The sequence below is a fragment of the Lissotriton helveticus genome, chromosome 6 (assembly GCF_964261635.1).
Source record: "Lissotriton helveticus chromosome 6, aLisHel1.1, whole genome shotgun sequence".
In the NCBI taxonomy this organism is placed as follows: Eukaryota; Metazoa; Chordata; class Amphibia; order Caudata; family Salamandridae; genus Lissotriton; species Lissotriton helveticus.
The window spans coordinates 1,685,021,394-1,685,038,514 of record NC_136067.1 but is presented as its reverse complement, the minus strand read 5'-3'; the positions used below and the strand labels follow the sequence as shown (position 1 = coordinate 1,685,038,514).

The 17,121-nt window shown below is 47.7% G+C and overlaps 1 protein-coding gene across 1 annotated transcript in view; it reads left to right on the top strand.

Annotated features, from left to right (window-relative positions):
- Positions 1–4,024: 4,024 nt before the first annotated feature.
- The window catches only part of JAG1 (jagged canonical Notch ligand 1), a 50,491-nt gene continuing 37,394 nt past the window's right edge, over positions 4,025–17,121 (top strand). The window contains exons 1-2 of the mRNA XM_078649542.1: positions 4,025–4,450; positions 6,475–6,786. Coding sequence (XP_078505668.1) covers positions 4,382–4,450; positions 6,475–6,786 — 381 coding nt within the window. The 5' untranslated portion in view covers positions 4,025–4,381. The remainder of the gene's footprint in view (positions 4,451–6,474; positions 6,787–17,121) is intronic.

The window sequence follows — 17,121 nt, the reverse complement described above, 5'->3', positions numbered from 1 at the left end:
AGTAAAGTTTTCAGTCATCAGCAGTAACCAACAAATCATCGACGTACTGAATAAGAGTCGCACCAACAGGCAACACAAAACCACCATAAAGCTGAGTTTTCAACGCCTGACTATAAATTGAGGGACTTTCACAATAACCTTGCGGAGCTCTTTTAAACCGGAAGCTTCGTCCTCCTAAAGAGAATCCAAAAATATCTCTACTCTCCTCAGCAATCGGAATACTGAAGAAAGCATTCATCAGGTCAATAACAGAAAACCAAGCTGCCGAAGCAGGAATCAGAGTCAACAAAGCAGTGATTTCAGGGACAACAGGAAACTGTGGCACAACAATCTTATTCACTTCTCGAAGATCGATCACAAACCGATACACAGGTGGCTGAGAAGCATCAGTACGCTTAAGGACAGGCAAAACAGGACTGTTACACACATTACCTCTCGTTTCTTCAATTACACCCTTCTCAATCAAATCATAAATGATCGCCAAAAGAGCTCTCTCGCCATCACTTGAGATTTTATATTGGGGAATACGAGGCAATTTAGCATTCGATTTGAGCGTAACAACATACGGCGGAATCAGCAAAAGGCCAACATCATTTGGACCCGTAGCCCAAAGCGTATCAGGAAGCGAACGCAATTCCAGTGGCAAACAATCTTTCAACAAATACATTGGAGAAATCACGTTCTTACCAAGGGTAAGCTGTACTCCCGAAGGAGAACAATGCAATGTTGCATACAATCTTTTCAGCAAGTCCAATCCCAACAGATTCTCATTACAACCAGTCGTTAGAATAAGTGGAGCTTCCAATTCACAAGGGCCAATAGAAAGGGACAAAGGGCTAGAAATCGGATTACGAACTGGGGCGCCTGAAAATCCTACGGAAACATTGGTTAAGCCAGACAAAGGTGCGCCAGGGAGTTTAGAATGCATAATAGAACTCTTTGTCGCACCAGTATCCAAAAGAAAAGGCTCTACTACACCTGATGTAATCACTTCAACATACGGTCCACTCTGATCTACTGGAACTGACACTACCCCCTCTCTTTGCCCATGGCTGTCCTAGCTATCATTATAACCAGAACTCTCACCTTCGACATAGTAATCCTCAACATAATACTGGGCAGACTGTCCACTCGGAGCATTCTGCCTGTCGAAATATTTCGCAGAATTCTGTAGGGAAGAAGAACGCTCATTCTGGGGAATCACACCACGACCTCTTCCTCTAGGCGCTTGCTGAAAACCACCACGACCTCTCTGACCAGGTGCACCATTCGCACGTTGTAACAAAGCCGGGCAACTATTCTTGAAATGACCTTCCTCTCTACAATAAGCACACTGATTAGGGCCAGGAAAGAATCGCTGAGCATATGGGTCAGGTTTCTGTAACAATCTCTGAAATTGCGGAGGTTGCTGAAACTGAGGCTGATTTTGACGAGGAGGATAAGCTTGCTGTAAAAGAACTTTCGTCTTTAAATCTTTCGTTTTCTTCTCCGCTTTATCCTTTTCATCTTTATCCCTATTCTCGTAATATTGGGCAGTAGCCAATATCTGGGCCGACGAAGAAACAGCCATGAACTCTCAGAATCCTATAACTTATTAGAAAGTTCGGGAAGCAAATTAAAGACAAATTTATCCACGAACAACCTTTGACAACCTTCCGTACTCATATCCTGACCACTGTGATCAATAAACGTTTCTTCAAACCTAGTGAAGAAATCAGACACACTCTCCTCTTTCTTCTGCTTACATGCTGCTAACTTATCCCAATTCACTCGTAACGCAGGCATCGTCGTTTTCATCAAAGTAATAATTCTACCTGGCAATTCTGAAACCAAAGATTCAGGTTTAGCACCTCCCTCTTGTCTACCATCTGCAGCAATAATATTCGCCCAAGTATCTCCTAATTCTGCTGCATGATTCTCATGACGAATCTTCGCCCACAAAGGTTGCAGAACTACATTACCCATCAACATATCTATATCAGCTAAATTCATGATACATGCTTCAACTGTCTGAGACAACTCCTTGTAATAACCAGCAGGATTCTTACGAGAAGCATAAAAGGCCACAGCTGGAGGGTGCACATAAGCAAAGAGCTCAGTGATCTAGGTCTGAGGCCTTGTTTATGGCGGAACTCTAGCCACATAAATGCGGATAGAACTTTAGTTGTTAAGGGCGTCTACTGGTGAATGAAATCGGCCTCATAAATAGCAGCGCAAGCCCTATGACTGCAAACAAGTGCAATACATGGTAGTTTTAGATACAGAAATTATATATATGAAATGTAAGCTAGGAGCCTACCCAACTGGATTTTATCGCTCTAAATAGGTTTAAAGTCTTTCTCAGCTCTGTGCGTGTGCAAGGGGGTTTAGATTCAATATTACATGTCATGCTTCTTATACAACATCAGGTCTAAGCGGAATTGGTTTCTTCCTCTCAACAAAGAAATAAGAGCCTACCATGATGCCCTTTCACTATGTTACAGGACAGGTGATATTGCCATGGTTTGCACTGTTGCTTCTAACATATGGCCAGCTTGGCTTATTTTGAGAAAAGAGCCAGAGTGAGTCCCCGTCCATTAACTGCAATGCACAAAGACATTACTCTTCTAGTTCGTTGTTTTGATATAGGGCTTCTGTTGATTATTTTTAGAAAATTGCCAGATGGATTTTCCATCCATTGTTTGCACTTCATAACCTTGGTAGTTGCCCATTTATATTCATGTTCTTCTTTTCTAGACGTTTTTGAGCATATTCTAAGGAAGGGAATCGAGTTAATTTTACACATATGTTTGTATTTTGTCAGCTGAAATTCTTTCACAGATTTTTACAGAATATGGATTTTTGAAAACAGTCACAAATTTAGACGTTTTATATGTCCGTTTTGCTATGTTATGTTTATAAGCTGAAACAGTCATAAATGTAATCTAACTGAGTGACGTAACATTAAACGTTTTACTGGCCTGCTGCAGCAAAACAAAGCACCAAACCACAGTTCTGAACAAGACTTCAGACAAACAGCAAAAAAATCAATTACGTACTGGCAATGATCTCACTGTATAAAGGTATGACAATACAACGTGATGATCATGTAAAGGTGACTATGTACAGTTTGATAATGTAATTGCTGCAGATGTAGTGATAAAGGCTTAGAATTGCTGTTATTTACACTGTCCATTGTTGAGTAGACGACCATTGTATTCGTCCCCTTATATGTCATCTGTGACTGAAGAGTGTAAAATGTAACCTGTTTTCAAAGTATATCTAAAGCGTGCTGCCAGTCGTAAGATGTCTTCGTGCGGTTGTCAATAACAGATGTTAACTAATATCCAAGTCAATGGTACTAATTTTGCCAGCCTTGAAAATAATTATTGTGAATCCAACGCGAATTAAATGCGACTCTGGTGTCGCGTAAATTCTAGCAGCAAGCCCAGCACACACATGGTTGCCCTGTAGACTGACATGGGATGTCATCAAACCTAAAGGCAGCAGAGGCATTTTTGGTGACGTTTAAAGAATGACCATCCCTCGAAAATCAGAACATTTGGCGACCAAACCCAAACAGGTGTTAGATATACCAATGGGGAATTTTGCATCTCCGCAAAATAAATGCAGCTGCGGCGTGAGGGGGACGCCGAGAGCGTCCAGGAATCCAGCGCAAACAGCACACCGTCTGGAGTATATTATTAAGAGCACGCCGCCTCCCGACAGCTTGCTTTTTTGTTTCCCGCGGGATAGGCGTGCCGGGTCCCATCTGATCCCCCCTCTCCCTATTAAACTTTGCCCCCTCGCTACCTGTCCCAGGCACCTTGGCTCCCAGCGTTTTTTGTGTGTGCTGGGCTGGGAGGGCGTGGGGGGCGGGCTGCCGGAGGGGTGGGGGCTTGGCTGCGGGAGGAAGGCCTGGGCCTGGCGCTGAGGGCGTTCCCCGCCCGCCACCCTCCGCCTCATGCATATGGAGCAGACGCATGCGCCCGGCCCCGCCCGGGATGAGGCCGTCTCTCTCTGCAGCGCTCTCCCGGCCTCTCGCATTGTGGCTGCGCCCCCACGGATCACCCAGCGCTTTCCTGGCCTCTCTCCTCCTCCGCCTCCTCGCAGAGCCCGCTGCCCGCGAAGAAAAGAACAGACAGCAGAAGAAAAGGAGGGGAGGCACAGAAAGGACCCTGAATAATAACCGAGACCTGGGGCACAAAAGGGCGCTATTGAGGAGCCCCCCCGCCCCTTCGGAGGGCGCCGTCTGTCCTCCACTCGTGCATGCTGAAATCGGGCCGGTATATGAGCGCGGCCCGAGGCGCCCAGCAGCACTAAAGCGCACACCCCGGGGGCAGCAACAGCAGCACCACTAGAACCGCACAGAAGACCTGCACGCCCCGGGGAAGCACGGACCATGCCTACACCCGCCACCGCCTCCGGCTGCAGGAGGCTGCTGGCCCTGCTGCTATGCCTGCGCCTCAAGGTACGTGCAGGACCGCCGCCTCCAGGGCTCTCCACGGACCCCCGCCAGGATGCTTGATGGTTTTTTATTTGATTTTTTTGTCTTTGCATGTGGCACCGTGCACATGCATGCAACCTGCGACGCACAGGGGTGTGTGCGCCAGCCGAGCCTCAGCCCTGCCGCCAACATGGAAACTTCGTGCACTTTGCACTGTCTCAGCTTAGAAAGTTGGAAAGAGGAGCAGTTTGTGCCCGAGTGGCCCCATCTGTGTTGGAATGCAGCGAAAGAAGTGATTTGTTTTAAGGAGGACCAAGCAGTAAAACGCATTACAGAATGGACCAGCGTTGCTGCTTGCTGCTCGTTTTGTGTCAGTTCTGTGTGGGGGCCCTGAGCCTGGCTCACACTTGGAAGCACCTAAGAGGAGCAAACCAATAATGAGGGGTGGATTTGCAATTTCTTTGCACTAACTAGAAGGAATGTTTTAGCAGGGAGTCAGTGAAAAAAAAAATAAGTACAGACGGCTTTGGCTGTGAAACCAGAGTCTGCCTTCTACATGGGAGAGGGATAGCGTGTGTTTCCGAGCCGATCAGCCCAAGGTGTTAATCGTGGCACTAATGCTTTGAGCCTGGATGACACACCACCCTCCTCCCCAGAGACTATACAGCGTAATGATCCTACCCGCCCTCCCTAAGAGGGGCAGGCAGCTCCGTGTGTGCCTAGTGGGATGCATGTCCAGTTAAATGGTCTGGCTAGCATCAGTACATGTGTCTATCAAATCTAATGAGATTGTGTTAGTTATTTTTCCCCCAGGGCTGCTTCCACAAACTTGCATTGGGGTGAATAACTAGAAAGAAAGGCGAGGCTTTGTTCATTTGGTTTAAATATTGAAGTTGTTGTAGTAGAGTTGTAGATTACATTTTGTTGTTAACTCGACAGGAAGGAGTTGTGCACCCAGTGGCTTTGGATGTGGTCTCCACTTTAAGTGTTTCTCTATGCGTCCATGAATACTGTCCCCATCAGAACTGTATGCATTGTTACCATGTGTTCACTGCTGTAGCGCATACAAAATGCCATTCTCTGATCATTTTGTAAGTCGTCCACCCTGTATGTCGAATGTTGTGAAGTGCTGCGCACATGTGCTGGGATTCTGGTCACATACAGCTCGAGCTGTAGCTTTCCCTATGGGTAGGGTTTGTCACGCCTTGCAACCCCAACTACCGCTGGCTGCAGGTGCCTGTCTGCGAGGCCTGTTAGGTTTGGTGTGTTTCAATTCTCTATCCAGGTCACCGCCTCACCCCCGCAGATGTCCCTATGTTATGGAATGTGGCTGTGCATGTTACACATGCCCGAACCCTCGCTCTTCCACTTTTGACTTAAACGTTATGTCCTTGTACTTTCCATACTTTGTACATATGGCCATGTCTGTGCACGTGCTCTTACCCCTCTCCAATCCGGTGCAATACTGCCTGCATTTCCACGCACTCCTTTTCAGTTGTGTGTGCTTATTGTAATGCCTGGTGTGCGTGCTCGCTCCAATGCCCCTCCACACTTTCCACTGAGGTGTCCCTGTGTTGTGTATATTCTACATACCCTATTTCCCCCACACAATGGTGGAGAGATCACTGCTGTCTTGACTGTGCATTATCCTGCTTATGGTTTTATATTAGCGGCTGACCCCTCTGTATATGGTAATCCCTCTCCTGTTAGGTGCGCGTGTCCCTGCCCTGTGTCGAGTGCATGCTGTCGTGTTCTCTGAACATGATGTAATCCGTCTTCCAGGGAGGGCAGTTGTCTGCGGCACCGTGTGATTGCTGTCACCCACCTCCCTGGTGCACACGTGTGTTAGTTTGCAGAGTGCATGCTGTCATTTTCCCCACGAGGTGCAGCCGTCTCCATGAGGTACTGTTTGCTGAGTGCATGCTGTCATGTCCCGGGTACATACATGCTGTTTGTGCTTGCTGTTTTTGGTTTGAGTGCTCGTGTTTTTCTGCCGTGTGAATTGAGCGCAGTGCCAATGCTCTAACCCCAGCTCTCTCCCGGTGCAGGTGTGTCTGTGCTCCGGGCAGTTCGAGCTGGATATCCTCTCCATGCACAACCCCCGGGGGGAGCTGCAGAACGGCAACTGCTGCGACGGGACCCGCAACCCCGCTGACCTGCGCTGCACCCGCGACGAGTGCGACACCTACTTCAAGGTGTGCCTGAAGGAGTACCAGGCCCGGGTGACGGGCTCGGCCGCCGGACCCTGCAGCTTCGGCGGCGGCGCCACCGCCGTCCTCGGCGGCAACACCTTCAGCCTGCGCTCCGGACGCGCCTCGGCCTCCAGCCGCCTGGTGCTGCCCTTCACCTTCGCCTGGCCGGTGAGTCCCGGATACCTAATCGCGGAGGGATTTTAACCCAAGGATTGTTGTAAATTGTGGTGTGGTTTTTTTTTGTTGTTTTTTTTATTTTTTATTTTTTAAGAGTATCAATTGTGGTTGCGCGTGGCCTGGCAGGGAGGCCATCTTCCCACCCTGAGTTCCCCGACCCTGGGCCTCCCTCCTTGGGCGAGGCTGCCCGTCGCTCCCCGGCGGCGCGTCCAGCTCCCTGCCCCCGGGAGAAGCACGCGTGAGGCGCCGCCGGGAGCCGGCGAGGCCTGGGACTCTCAGCGCCGTAGTAAGCGCGCCCCCTAGTGTGGCCGGGGGGCATAGCGGGCACATAGCAGAAGACCAAAGCCTGACACAGGCCTCAGCCACCCAGCAGCAGCACTCCGGCTTTAGTAAGGCGCACGGGTCCTTGGTAGCCCACTGGGGACCTGCTTCTGACTTGCCCCCCTTCTAGAAGACACTGACACACAGGGGGCTTCATTCACCTACACACGTGTACCAGTGCCTCCCGACATGCTTGTGTAGACAGGAGTCCATGCACATGGCCTCGTTAACCTCAGGAGGCACGTGCTGAATACCTCCCAGCCACACATACCCCATGCGCCAAACTTTAATCACTTGTTGAGGAGACACGCTCTAACCTCCACATATCCTGCTTTCCCGCTCAGGGAACTTAATGGCCAAGGTCTCCAATCCCATGATCAGACTTGCCTGCCCAGGAGCCCAACCAGTGTAGAACCCCTTTCCTTCCTGAATTACCTAGCCAACCCCGCCGCCCACACCTCCCTCTTCATAGCCACATACTAGCACCTGATGAACCAGCCTGCTTCTTCCCCTCACTTGCTTTCTTCTTAATACTTGTGCTTTTATAACTATGGGTCAGGTTTCTTAAAAAATTGACATGTGGATTCGTGCATCTAGAAATGCATTGATTGTTGTAATCTGGGTTGTTTGTAATGTCCTGCTAATGGAGCTTAGCCAGTGACTAGAATACCATTTCAACCGTGTACAGAATATAGCCATCATCAGGGTTTTAAATGTTAGCATATTGTTTCAGAAGTATCTGGAAAATAATGTTTTCTGCGTGTTCTCTGGCCAGTTTCCCAGTTCAGTAAAAAGGTCAAATGACAATGGGTATGGCAGGCAGAGTGTCCTCGGCTAAATATCTGAAAATATGCTTCCTTAACGGGTGCTCAAACTGGCATGGCGTTTCTCACGAATTGACCTGTTAGTACTTTATTCTTGAAAGCAGCCACTGTTACAGTTAGTCTAATTTGCTTTGTTTGTGCTCTGAGAGCTCATAATACCTGTCTGGAGTGGAGTAAACTTTGGGTGTGATTCAAGTGTGACAATTGACTTGAGTGACAGCATTATTCTTGGTACAGGCATAGGTAGACGTGTTGAGGGAGGCAGTTTTGGAAGCATCCCATCCCATCGTTGATCTGAAGGACTCGAAGCAGGGTTTTGAGGCTGTGTCTGGCAACCATTGGCTGTTGCTAGGTTGCAACTTTTCAATAGGATGACATTCCAGATAAAATCTTACTCCTTTCTCTAGGTGTGCCACTTTTTCCTAAAAGGAAACTGTTGATGCTGCCTTGCTTCTGTAAGCTAGAAGATGACTCTGTATGTTTTTATTTTTAAGTGGCTTGATTCGTGCAGCAAGATTGGAACCAAGACCACCCTGCGCAACCTCCCAAAGATGGCCTGGGTTAACCCAGTGTCACTGGCAGCAGTAGCTGCTTAGGGTTCCCTGCAAAGCACTGCACAAGTGCAACTTACCACAGAACATAGGAGCCCTTGGGGCCTCTGCAGGCCACAGCCTTGAATAATTGCAATGAGCACACATTTCACAACTTGGCATCAGTGTGCTGTGGATTAACCAGTACATCGAGTATATCGGTTTTTGTACTATTTAAGTAGATGCCATTCAGTGGCACTTTCTGCAATATGTAATAATGCTGCCCATGGGAGTGAGCACTATTCTTGTTTTATTGTTTTATTACCTTTCGGATGTTAAAAAGATTGGCGCTGCACTCCTCTTTGGCCACAACAAATGTTAAAATTGACTTTAACATTAGGATGAATGTGTGGGAATAGTCCCACTAACTGCATTAACATGGTGTAACCGCAGTTGAGCCACACTGTGCCTGCCAGTGCTGCCACGCTAACAGGTGTTGAGAACGGGGATAATAGATAAGCAACCATAACTAGCTATTTCTTCCTTTGGGAATCTAGAAACATTAGGAGTTGGGCACATGCCAGCACCCTGTTTCCACCGCCTCCCGCTCCTTCATTTTTTTTGTTGGCAAAACACCATTGCTGGCAATAACAAACCAGAGGCTTGTTACTGGAGTGTCTTTCCCACAATATTTCAAGTTTGCAGCCAAGGGATTTAATTTACAAGTGTATCGGATAACGCCCTTAAAAAGGAATGCAGGAAGAAATGTGCATTTCAAAATGGGGTCCCCCCGCCTGCACCTTAAGCACCTCGGGCCGATTTCCTGAACTGCAGATAGGGAAATAAACTTTCATTTTTTGTGTGAGTGAGAACCATGGGAAGGACAATGTGAGCACAGTGTGCGAAACTATTCTGTCGGATGCATAAAAGCTGTGTTCTCTCAGAAGAAGATAGAAGTTGATATCAAATATGCCATCAAAGGGATTAAGGTTTTTATAAAAAAATCTGAGGTATTTGATGTGCTGCCAGGGCCTGCAGTTCTCTGTTGTGCAGCATTTGACTTTACTGAAGGGCAGAGCCGCGGTGGATGTCTGTCTCCTAACTGTAAAAAATGAACCGAGGAGGGACTTGAAGTCTCCACAAAGGGCTGGATTTCTTCAGTGGAGGACAATGTTGTGCGTTTTTCCTGGCTGTGATCCCTTTTTGTTTATCTCTATGCAAGATCAGTTTCCAGGTAATTGGGGCTTTTTATTTAGCCCTGCTGTTTGTTCAGCCTTTGTTCACCAGACCAGTTGGGCCCATAGCTTTGTTTTGAGGTACGTACAGGAAAAAATAGTAGTTGATCGCTGTAACTCATTGTGGTTTTGCAGGCAGGTTTTCAGGGCTTCAAACTACTAGCTGAAAGATCACAGGACAACTAAAAATTGGTGCACCTAACAGCGCGAACATGGCAGGTGAAAACTGAAATAGGAATTTTGTGTGACTTTTTCTTCGCGGTTGTGGCGTAGGGTAATGTAAATTGGGTCTTCTACTTGTAGGAGGCCCAGGAAAAAGTTATATGGTCAGAGTCCTTACAAGAACCCTCCACTTGACACTGTTCATGCAGTAGTAGTTCAGACAGCCCTGGTCTTTTCATCTTATTCCAGAACTGAGCCTTGAAACTATATTGAGATAAGCAAAACTACAAATCCCAAAATGCTAAAAAAAAACTGTCATGAATTGGATTCGGTCATGGACCTGGTAAATTTCAGAGCTCTGTTTTGCATTGATATTATGTTATTTCGATGGATGCTGCTCACTAAGAAGGGTGTATCGCTGCAAAGTAGCATATGGTCCAACACGTTTTCAGATATATAGTGATGGTATGCATATTATTTGGGAAGAGGGTTTGGGTCGTCCACTTTGCACGCCTGGCTATTATAACAAGGGTTTCAGTAGGAAACGTGTTTGTATGTGGGTCTTAATAACAAAAGTGTCTGATTGGGACTTGGGAAGGGGCGGTCTCGTCTGTGTATGAGTCGCACCCGTGCTTGTTTTACGTTGTTTCATTTAAAATGAAATGGAAAGCTGATTCAAATTCTCCTGCATAACTTTCAGTTCACATAGATACATGAATATGTATGAGCGCCTGGTTTTGAGAGATTTCCTTAAGCGTTCCTGCTCTGGAATTGGTTGCATTGAAGGCCCAGTTGCCCTGACTACTTTGTGACCTCTCGCTGGCGCACTCCTTATCCATGGCTGCCTCACCCTTGTGCCCTCTGTTAGAGGATTTAACAAGATCTTGTCGGTTTTTGTTTTCACGTTTCAGTGAATCCGTACAATGCAGCGTCAAGTTTCTTTTTTTGGTGGGCAGCTTGGTGTTTGCAAAATGCAGGCTCGGCAGTCCTGTTGGAGTGAAGATGGGCCACGGCCATGTGGTACCGGTGTGAGTAATGGTACTGGAGACGGTGGGCTGTAAAGTCATCCAAGTGATTTGGAGGTCTGACTGAGTTGCTAGGACACTAGCCAAGGTCCAGCGTGGAGGAGAAAGAAGGACCCCTGAATGCTGCACCTGCATCCAGTGTGAAGGAACGCCGTAAACTGTGCAGCTTGCTACTGTGGTTGGGTTCCTCAGCAAAGGCATCTTAGATGTAATATTAACTTCTGCTACGGTTGCTGGTTTTGAAAGGTAGCGGCAGAGAGAGAGCATGTTTCAACGTATAATAATGAGGCACAATGTCCATTGCCCCAACTGCATTTATGTTTCCTGAATTTAGGCTGTTATGTAATCTATAAATAGAGAGGTAAAACTGCTTAAATAACAGCAACTAAAACCTATTTCCTTTCAATCTCATGGGTAGTCATGTGTTGTATGACTGCCACCCCCACAGTATGGTTTATTTACATATAATCTGCCCCTTGTAGTCTCTTACGAAAACCTCTCTAGGGGGTTGAGCCACCTGTAGCCCCAGTCTGGCATCCATTTATGGTTTGTGTCTTGTATTTACTTGGAACAAATCCTATCTGAATAACTAACTGTTTACTAGGTTCAGTCCTGGACTTTGTGATACTCCACTTTAAATCCACACTCTGCTCAGAGGGACAGATCAGCACCACCCCTTGAAAGTCTACTTTTCTCTTTGGTCAAGAGTTGTGAAATTGAGTGACCACTTGGTCAGATGCGTTGTCAAAGTCCACATATGTAATATTCATCTTCTTTCCCAAATCCACATTTACTCTACTATCTTAAAATCTCCACTAGTTAGTTTGGTGAGACCTGTTTCATCACATGAATGCTAGTTGATTCTAATTCGGCCTCTCCCTTTCAGGGTTTCCTCCGTTGGCTAATAATAGACTTAATATTATTTCTAAAACGCATCTAATAGGCATCGATTTATAGGTTCTTTTGTTGCCCACTCCTGTTTGCATCCAGTTTATCCTCTACCAATCATTGGCCAGCAAAGTTTGATGGCTCTTAAGTCTGCATTTCTGGCACAGCAGTAACTTCTCTCGCTAAGAACTGACAATGTGTGTGCATACTGCGTTACGCCAGAATGTAGCCTCTAGGCACTCTACTGTGGACCTAAGATGACCAAGGCGGTTTCACTTTTACCATGACTGCCTTACTTTCTTCTAAGCAGGCACTAATCTTCCAGGTACTTCGGTCACTGCGGCATCTGTTCCATCCCATTATAAAGTACATTCATCTGTTAAGAAAGTAATTAATATGGTTCACCATAATTGGCGTTATTTCTGCTGTCCTCTGGAGTTCATACTTTACTTGTCGCTCTTAAAGTTGGCTTTTAATTGTTACTGATTGGTGGTATTCTGGGATTGCCAGAATGGACCACGGGGCTTTTGGAACAGTTTTGCTCTTTTGTTGTTGCGTTCGCGCACACAATACTTAGAACACGTGTTTCAGTGTGTGGAGGGAGATGTCTCGTTGTGAGTTGCTAGGTTCAGGCAGGTCAGGCTGGCGGCCCTGGGCATCCCTTGCAGTTTCTCTGGTATGCGTAACTTGCATTTCGCACACGTCGATTCTGGGAAATCACTCTGTGGCCCCTCGACATTTTCCCAGCGTGCCAACATCAATTGCACCAGCCCTGTTATGTGCAAACGTTCCTACATGTTTAAGTAAACAGCTTTGCTGTAAGTGTAGGCGCTGTAGCCCGAGGCTTAGGAAAGAGCAGGCTGCGAACTGCTTTTGTCAAGACCCTTTGCTAATGTTCTTCGAGGCTGAATGTGCCCTCGGTGGGGAGGGTGGTGCTTTGTTTCTAAACCTCCGCATTCAGTGCAGAAAGATTGTTATGAAGTGTGCAAAGTCTAGTGGTTTGTTTGCACAACATGGGAAGAAGGCATTTTGTGTTGTCAAGTAGCTTGGATAACGCGGCCTTTGACACGGTGATAAACCTGGCCCATGTGGGCTGTCCCTGCCTTACTCAAGGCCCAGGGAAGTGTCGTGCTTTCCCTTTGGTTAGCGATTGACAGTTTTTTGGTACTTTTAAAGAGACGGTGCTGGGCTTTATGTTTGGTTTTAGAGTCCAGTACACAGAATGATTGTTGGTACTTCAGCTGGTTGTGCCATGCTTCTGAACATTCCCATTGGCGTTAAACTGAGACCCAGGGTGCTAATGGCTGGCCTCCCGCTAGCCAGTGTGTTCTCGTATGATCTTGGACCTGTGGATTGATTTGGCACCGTCTCATTTCTGCCTCTATGTCTTTAAACACTGTTCACAAGTTGGCCCATCCTGGCACGAGCCGTACCCCCGCTTTGACATCTGCCACGAATGTGTGCGAGCAGGGATCCCCCGTCAAGCGATTTTTAATAAAAAAAAAAAAGCATAATCCCCAAAGTTCCATTTTGTACCCTTGTAAACCTATCCAGAGCTGGTCCATCAGACTTTTCATATGTGATTGGTATAAACTATACAGTGTTGTAGACATTGGAGAGTAATGTTCCCATAGCAGCCTAGAATAACATGTACTTGTTTCTTCGGTTGGTTGGTGTTCATGCTGTTCTTGATGTCAGTGGGCATCAGGTGCTTGCTAAGTGAAAAATATAGTAACAGTGATGTACCTCCAGCCCTTCAGAAGAGCCCTGTCTCTTTTGAGAAGTCACCAGGATACACCGAGTGCTTCCTAAAAGCTAAACATAACATCAAGTTATGTTCAGGGCCCTCTCCAAGAAAAGGCCTCGTGGGCTGTCCTCTCCCACCTCATTCCTCAAATGTATGGTACCAGGAGGCTACCTTGAAAACAACTTATCTGTACATTTTCTTCCAATGTGTTTAAGTGTAGGGAGGGGTCGAGCTACTCCTTGGCAATGACCAGTCTGTCTTTGTTTTTAGAGGTGCTAGTACCCTGTTCTTTTGCCCCCTCTTCTTGCAGTTTGTGTTTCGGCGTCTCATGTAAATCTTTTATACGTTTCTGCAAATCATGTACTTTCTGTCCTGCATGCAAACGAACGCTTGATCTCGTGCCATTTGCAGGGTTTGTTTTCTAATGTGTGAGTGTGTCTTGCAAGAATAGATTTGAAAAAAGGGCAGTATTTAGTTTTGTTTCCCTCTCCTCCATCGATTCGTCAAAAATGTGTGGGCCTTTCGCCTGTCTGGTGAGGACGTCTCAGTTGCTGTCATTTGTCTCCGAGCTGATAAATGGTGCCTTCTGCCCCCGCAGCTCTCCCTTTTACATCTGGCCATTGGCATCTGTGGTATTTCGACCATCATAGTTACTACCAGGCTCTGGACGTGTCACATAGCAGTGCATGCTTACTGCACAGGGCCCTGGCAAGGCGTGGAGGAAGGCCTGCTGCAACCCAGGCCTTGGTTACCACACTCCCACCCGTACGAAAGAAACTGGGTTTGGGCCTTTACCACCCATCCCAAGCCCGGTAACATCACCACTGGACCACTGCTTCCTCACGAGGCCACAGCGAGCCCAGGAGGCCGCTCTGCTGTAGATACAGCTGGTGTTGCTGGTAGCTAATGTATTAGGGGCCTTAGACAGTACTTAACTTAATGTGTCGGTAATGGGGGCGGGAAATGATGTCAAATGTGGTCGAGGGCACATGCTGGGTATTCACCAGATCACCATTACCTTAACAGACCTGAAAACTGGATCCAAAATGCACATGCATCTGTCCGCTTTTTGAACTGCATTTGTGGAAAATGTTAGTTTCTTTAAAATTAATTCCCCATTCTACTGGATTACCTTTTGCTCCTGAAGCGGGTAGAAACCCCCAAGTTTAAGAGTATGATATGTACATTAGATTATCGTGATGAAAATAAAAACAAGTATGTTGGTGTCATTTAACTGGGTTCCTACAAGGTGACATGGTTTCAGGGTTTCCAATTGAGCGTGCCATTGACATCGGTCAGGCCAGGCAGTGTATGGCCAAGACCTGTTTTCATGACGAAGATCTGTTGTGAGTCCATAAAGGCGACCTTTGAATGCGTGGAAGGTGGAACACTTACCAAGCAAGAACTTCACCCTTGACCGTCGCCGTTCACAGTGGACCTGCTCCTTGTGTGTTCCAACATAAAGAAACCGTTTCTGGTTGTGGCCATGAAGGCCTAGGGCTAGCATATGTGGAGGATTTGAGTTGCTGGGTAGGATTCTGGCAAACAAAGCATGGCCTTGTGGCTGCCTGGGGTCTGGTCCATCTTGTAAAGCGCAGCGCTTTGACTGGTCGCATTGGAGATGGGGCCTGGTCCGGTGCGGAAAGCGCAGTGCTTTGACTGGTCGCATTGGAGATGTGGCCTGGTCCGGTGTGGAAAGCGCAGTGCTTTGACTGGTCGCATTGGAGATGGGGCCTGGTCCGGTGTGGAAAGCGCAGTGCTTTGACTGGTCGCATTGGAGATGGGGCCTGGTCCGGTGTGGAAAGCGCAGTGCTTTGACTGGTCGCATTGGAGATGGGGCCTGGTCCGGTGTGGAAAGCGCAGTGCTTTGACTGGTTGCATTGGAGATAGGGCTTGGTCCGGGGCATAAAGCGCAGTGCTTTGACTGGTCGCATTGGAGATGGGGCCTGGTCCGGTGTGGAAAGCGCAGTGCTTTGACTGGTCGCATTGGAGATGGGGCCTGGTCCGGTGTGGAAAGCGCAGTGCTTTGACTGGTCGCATTGGAGATGGGGCCTGGTCCGGTGTGGAAAGCGCAGTGCTTTGACTGGTCGCATTGGAGATGGGGCCTGGTCCGGTGTGGAAAGCGCAGTGCTTTGACTGGTTGCATTGGAGATAGGGCTTGGTCCGGGGCATAAAGCGCAGTGCTTTGACTGGTCGCATTGGAGATGGGGCCTGGTCCGGTGTGGAAAGCGCAGTGCTTTGACTGGTCGCATTGGAGATGGGGCCTGGTCCGGTGTGGAAAGTGCAGTGCTTTGACTGGTCGCATTGGAGATGGGGCCTGGTCCGGTGCGGAAAGCGCAGTGCTTTGGTCGCATTGGAGATGGGGCCTGGTCCGGTGTGGAAAGCGCAGTGCTTTGACTGGTTGCATTGGAGATAGGGCCTGGTCCGGGGCATAAAGCGCAGTGCTTTGACTGGTCGCACTGGCGTTGGGGCCTGGTCCGGCATGGAAAGCGCAGTGCTGTGATTTGAACGTGATTGTTATTCCTTTCTCCGGCTCAAAGCGAGTAGAAAGGGCCCTTGTTCGGGCTTGCTCTGTGTGAACCTGACTGTTGTGCTTGGCTGGCTCAGTGGTATTCTATCCATTAACCTTGCCACCCCTAGTAACTGGTGCATTTAATTATCCGCAGGATGCTTGAAATGGGTAGGCCAGGTTCATGACAGCCCGGCTGACTTGTAATGCGCACACCACTACCACGAGAGGGCTCTGGGTCCTCCTGTTGTAGAGCGCCTTGAGAAGTTGCGGCTGTGGGTAGGTGCTGTTACCTTATGTTCAGATCTGAAAAAAGTTATTTAAAAAGTCCTTGTTGTGAATAGAGGTCGATCATCTTAAAAGTTCGAGGCTACATGATATCTCTCTTCTTTTTATTTTCCTCCCCCCTATCAGTGGCTTAGTTTTGCGATTATGATGGATTGTCGCCTGGCCACCCAGACGGAGGCCATGGCGGCTAATATTAACCGTGAACAATAGTGCGGCCACGCCGACTGCAGGGAGGATTACAGAACATAATGGGGCCCATCCAAAAATAATGCTCATACAGGACAAGCAACAGGAAGCAGCGGTAGACTCAGCAGAGCCCGGCTCCCAGACAACCCATGGACTGGCTCCGCACAATGGCAACTTCAGCACATTATGTATTCACAGGACCCTCTTTATTCCAGCAGGGTTGCCAGAGTGGATGCGCGTACACATAGTTTGGAAACAGGCACTTTTTGCGTTGTCCATCGTTTGGCATGAGAGGGCATCTGTTTTGTGGCAGGCGGCACAGCCTGGGTAGAGGATCTGCTAATATAACTCATTTTTTTTCATTTGTGTCCCTCTTTAATGAATGAATGATCAAATTGTAGAGCGCAAACAAATGCCCAAGGGCGTCAAGGCACTAATGTGGCAATGAAGTGTTTAGAACTCTTACCACAATCAAGAAATTGCACTTTACCATCTAGTATTAAATGTCAAGGCACATCCGTGGTGTTAAGCATATTGAAGGGTAGCCCCTGGTTGCTGAGCACAGATGGCAGTAGAATTCTCAAAGGCCCCATGGACTTAACAAGGGACCA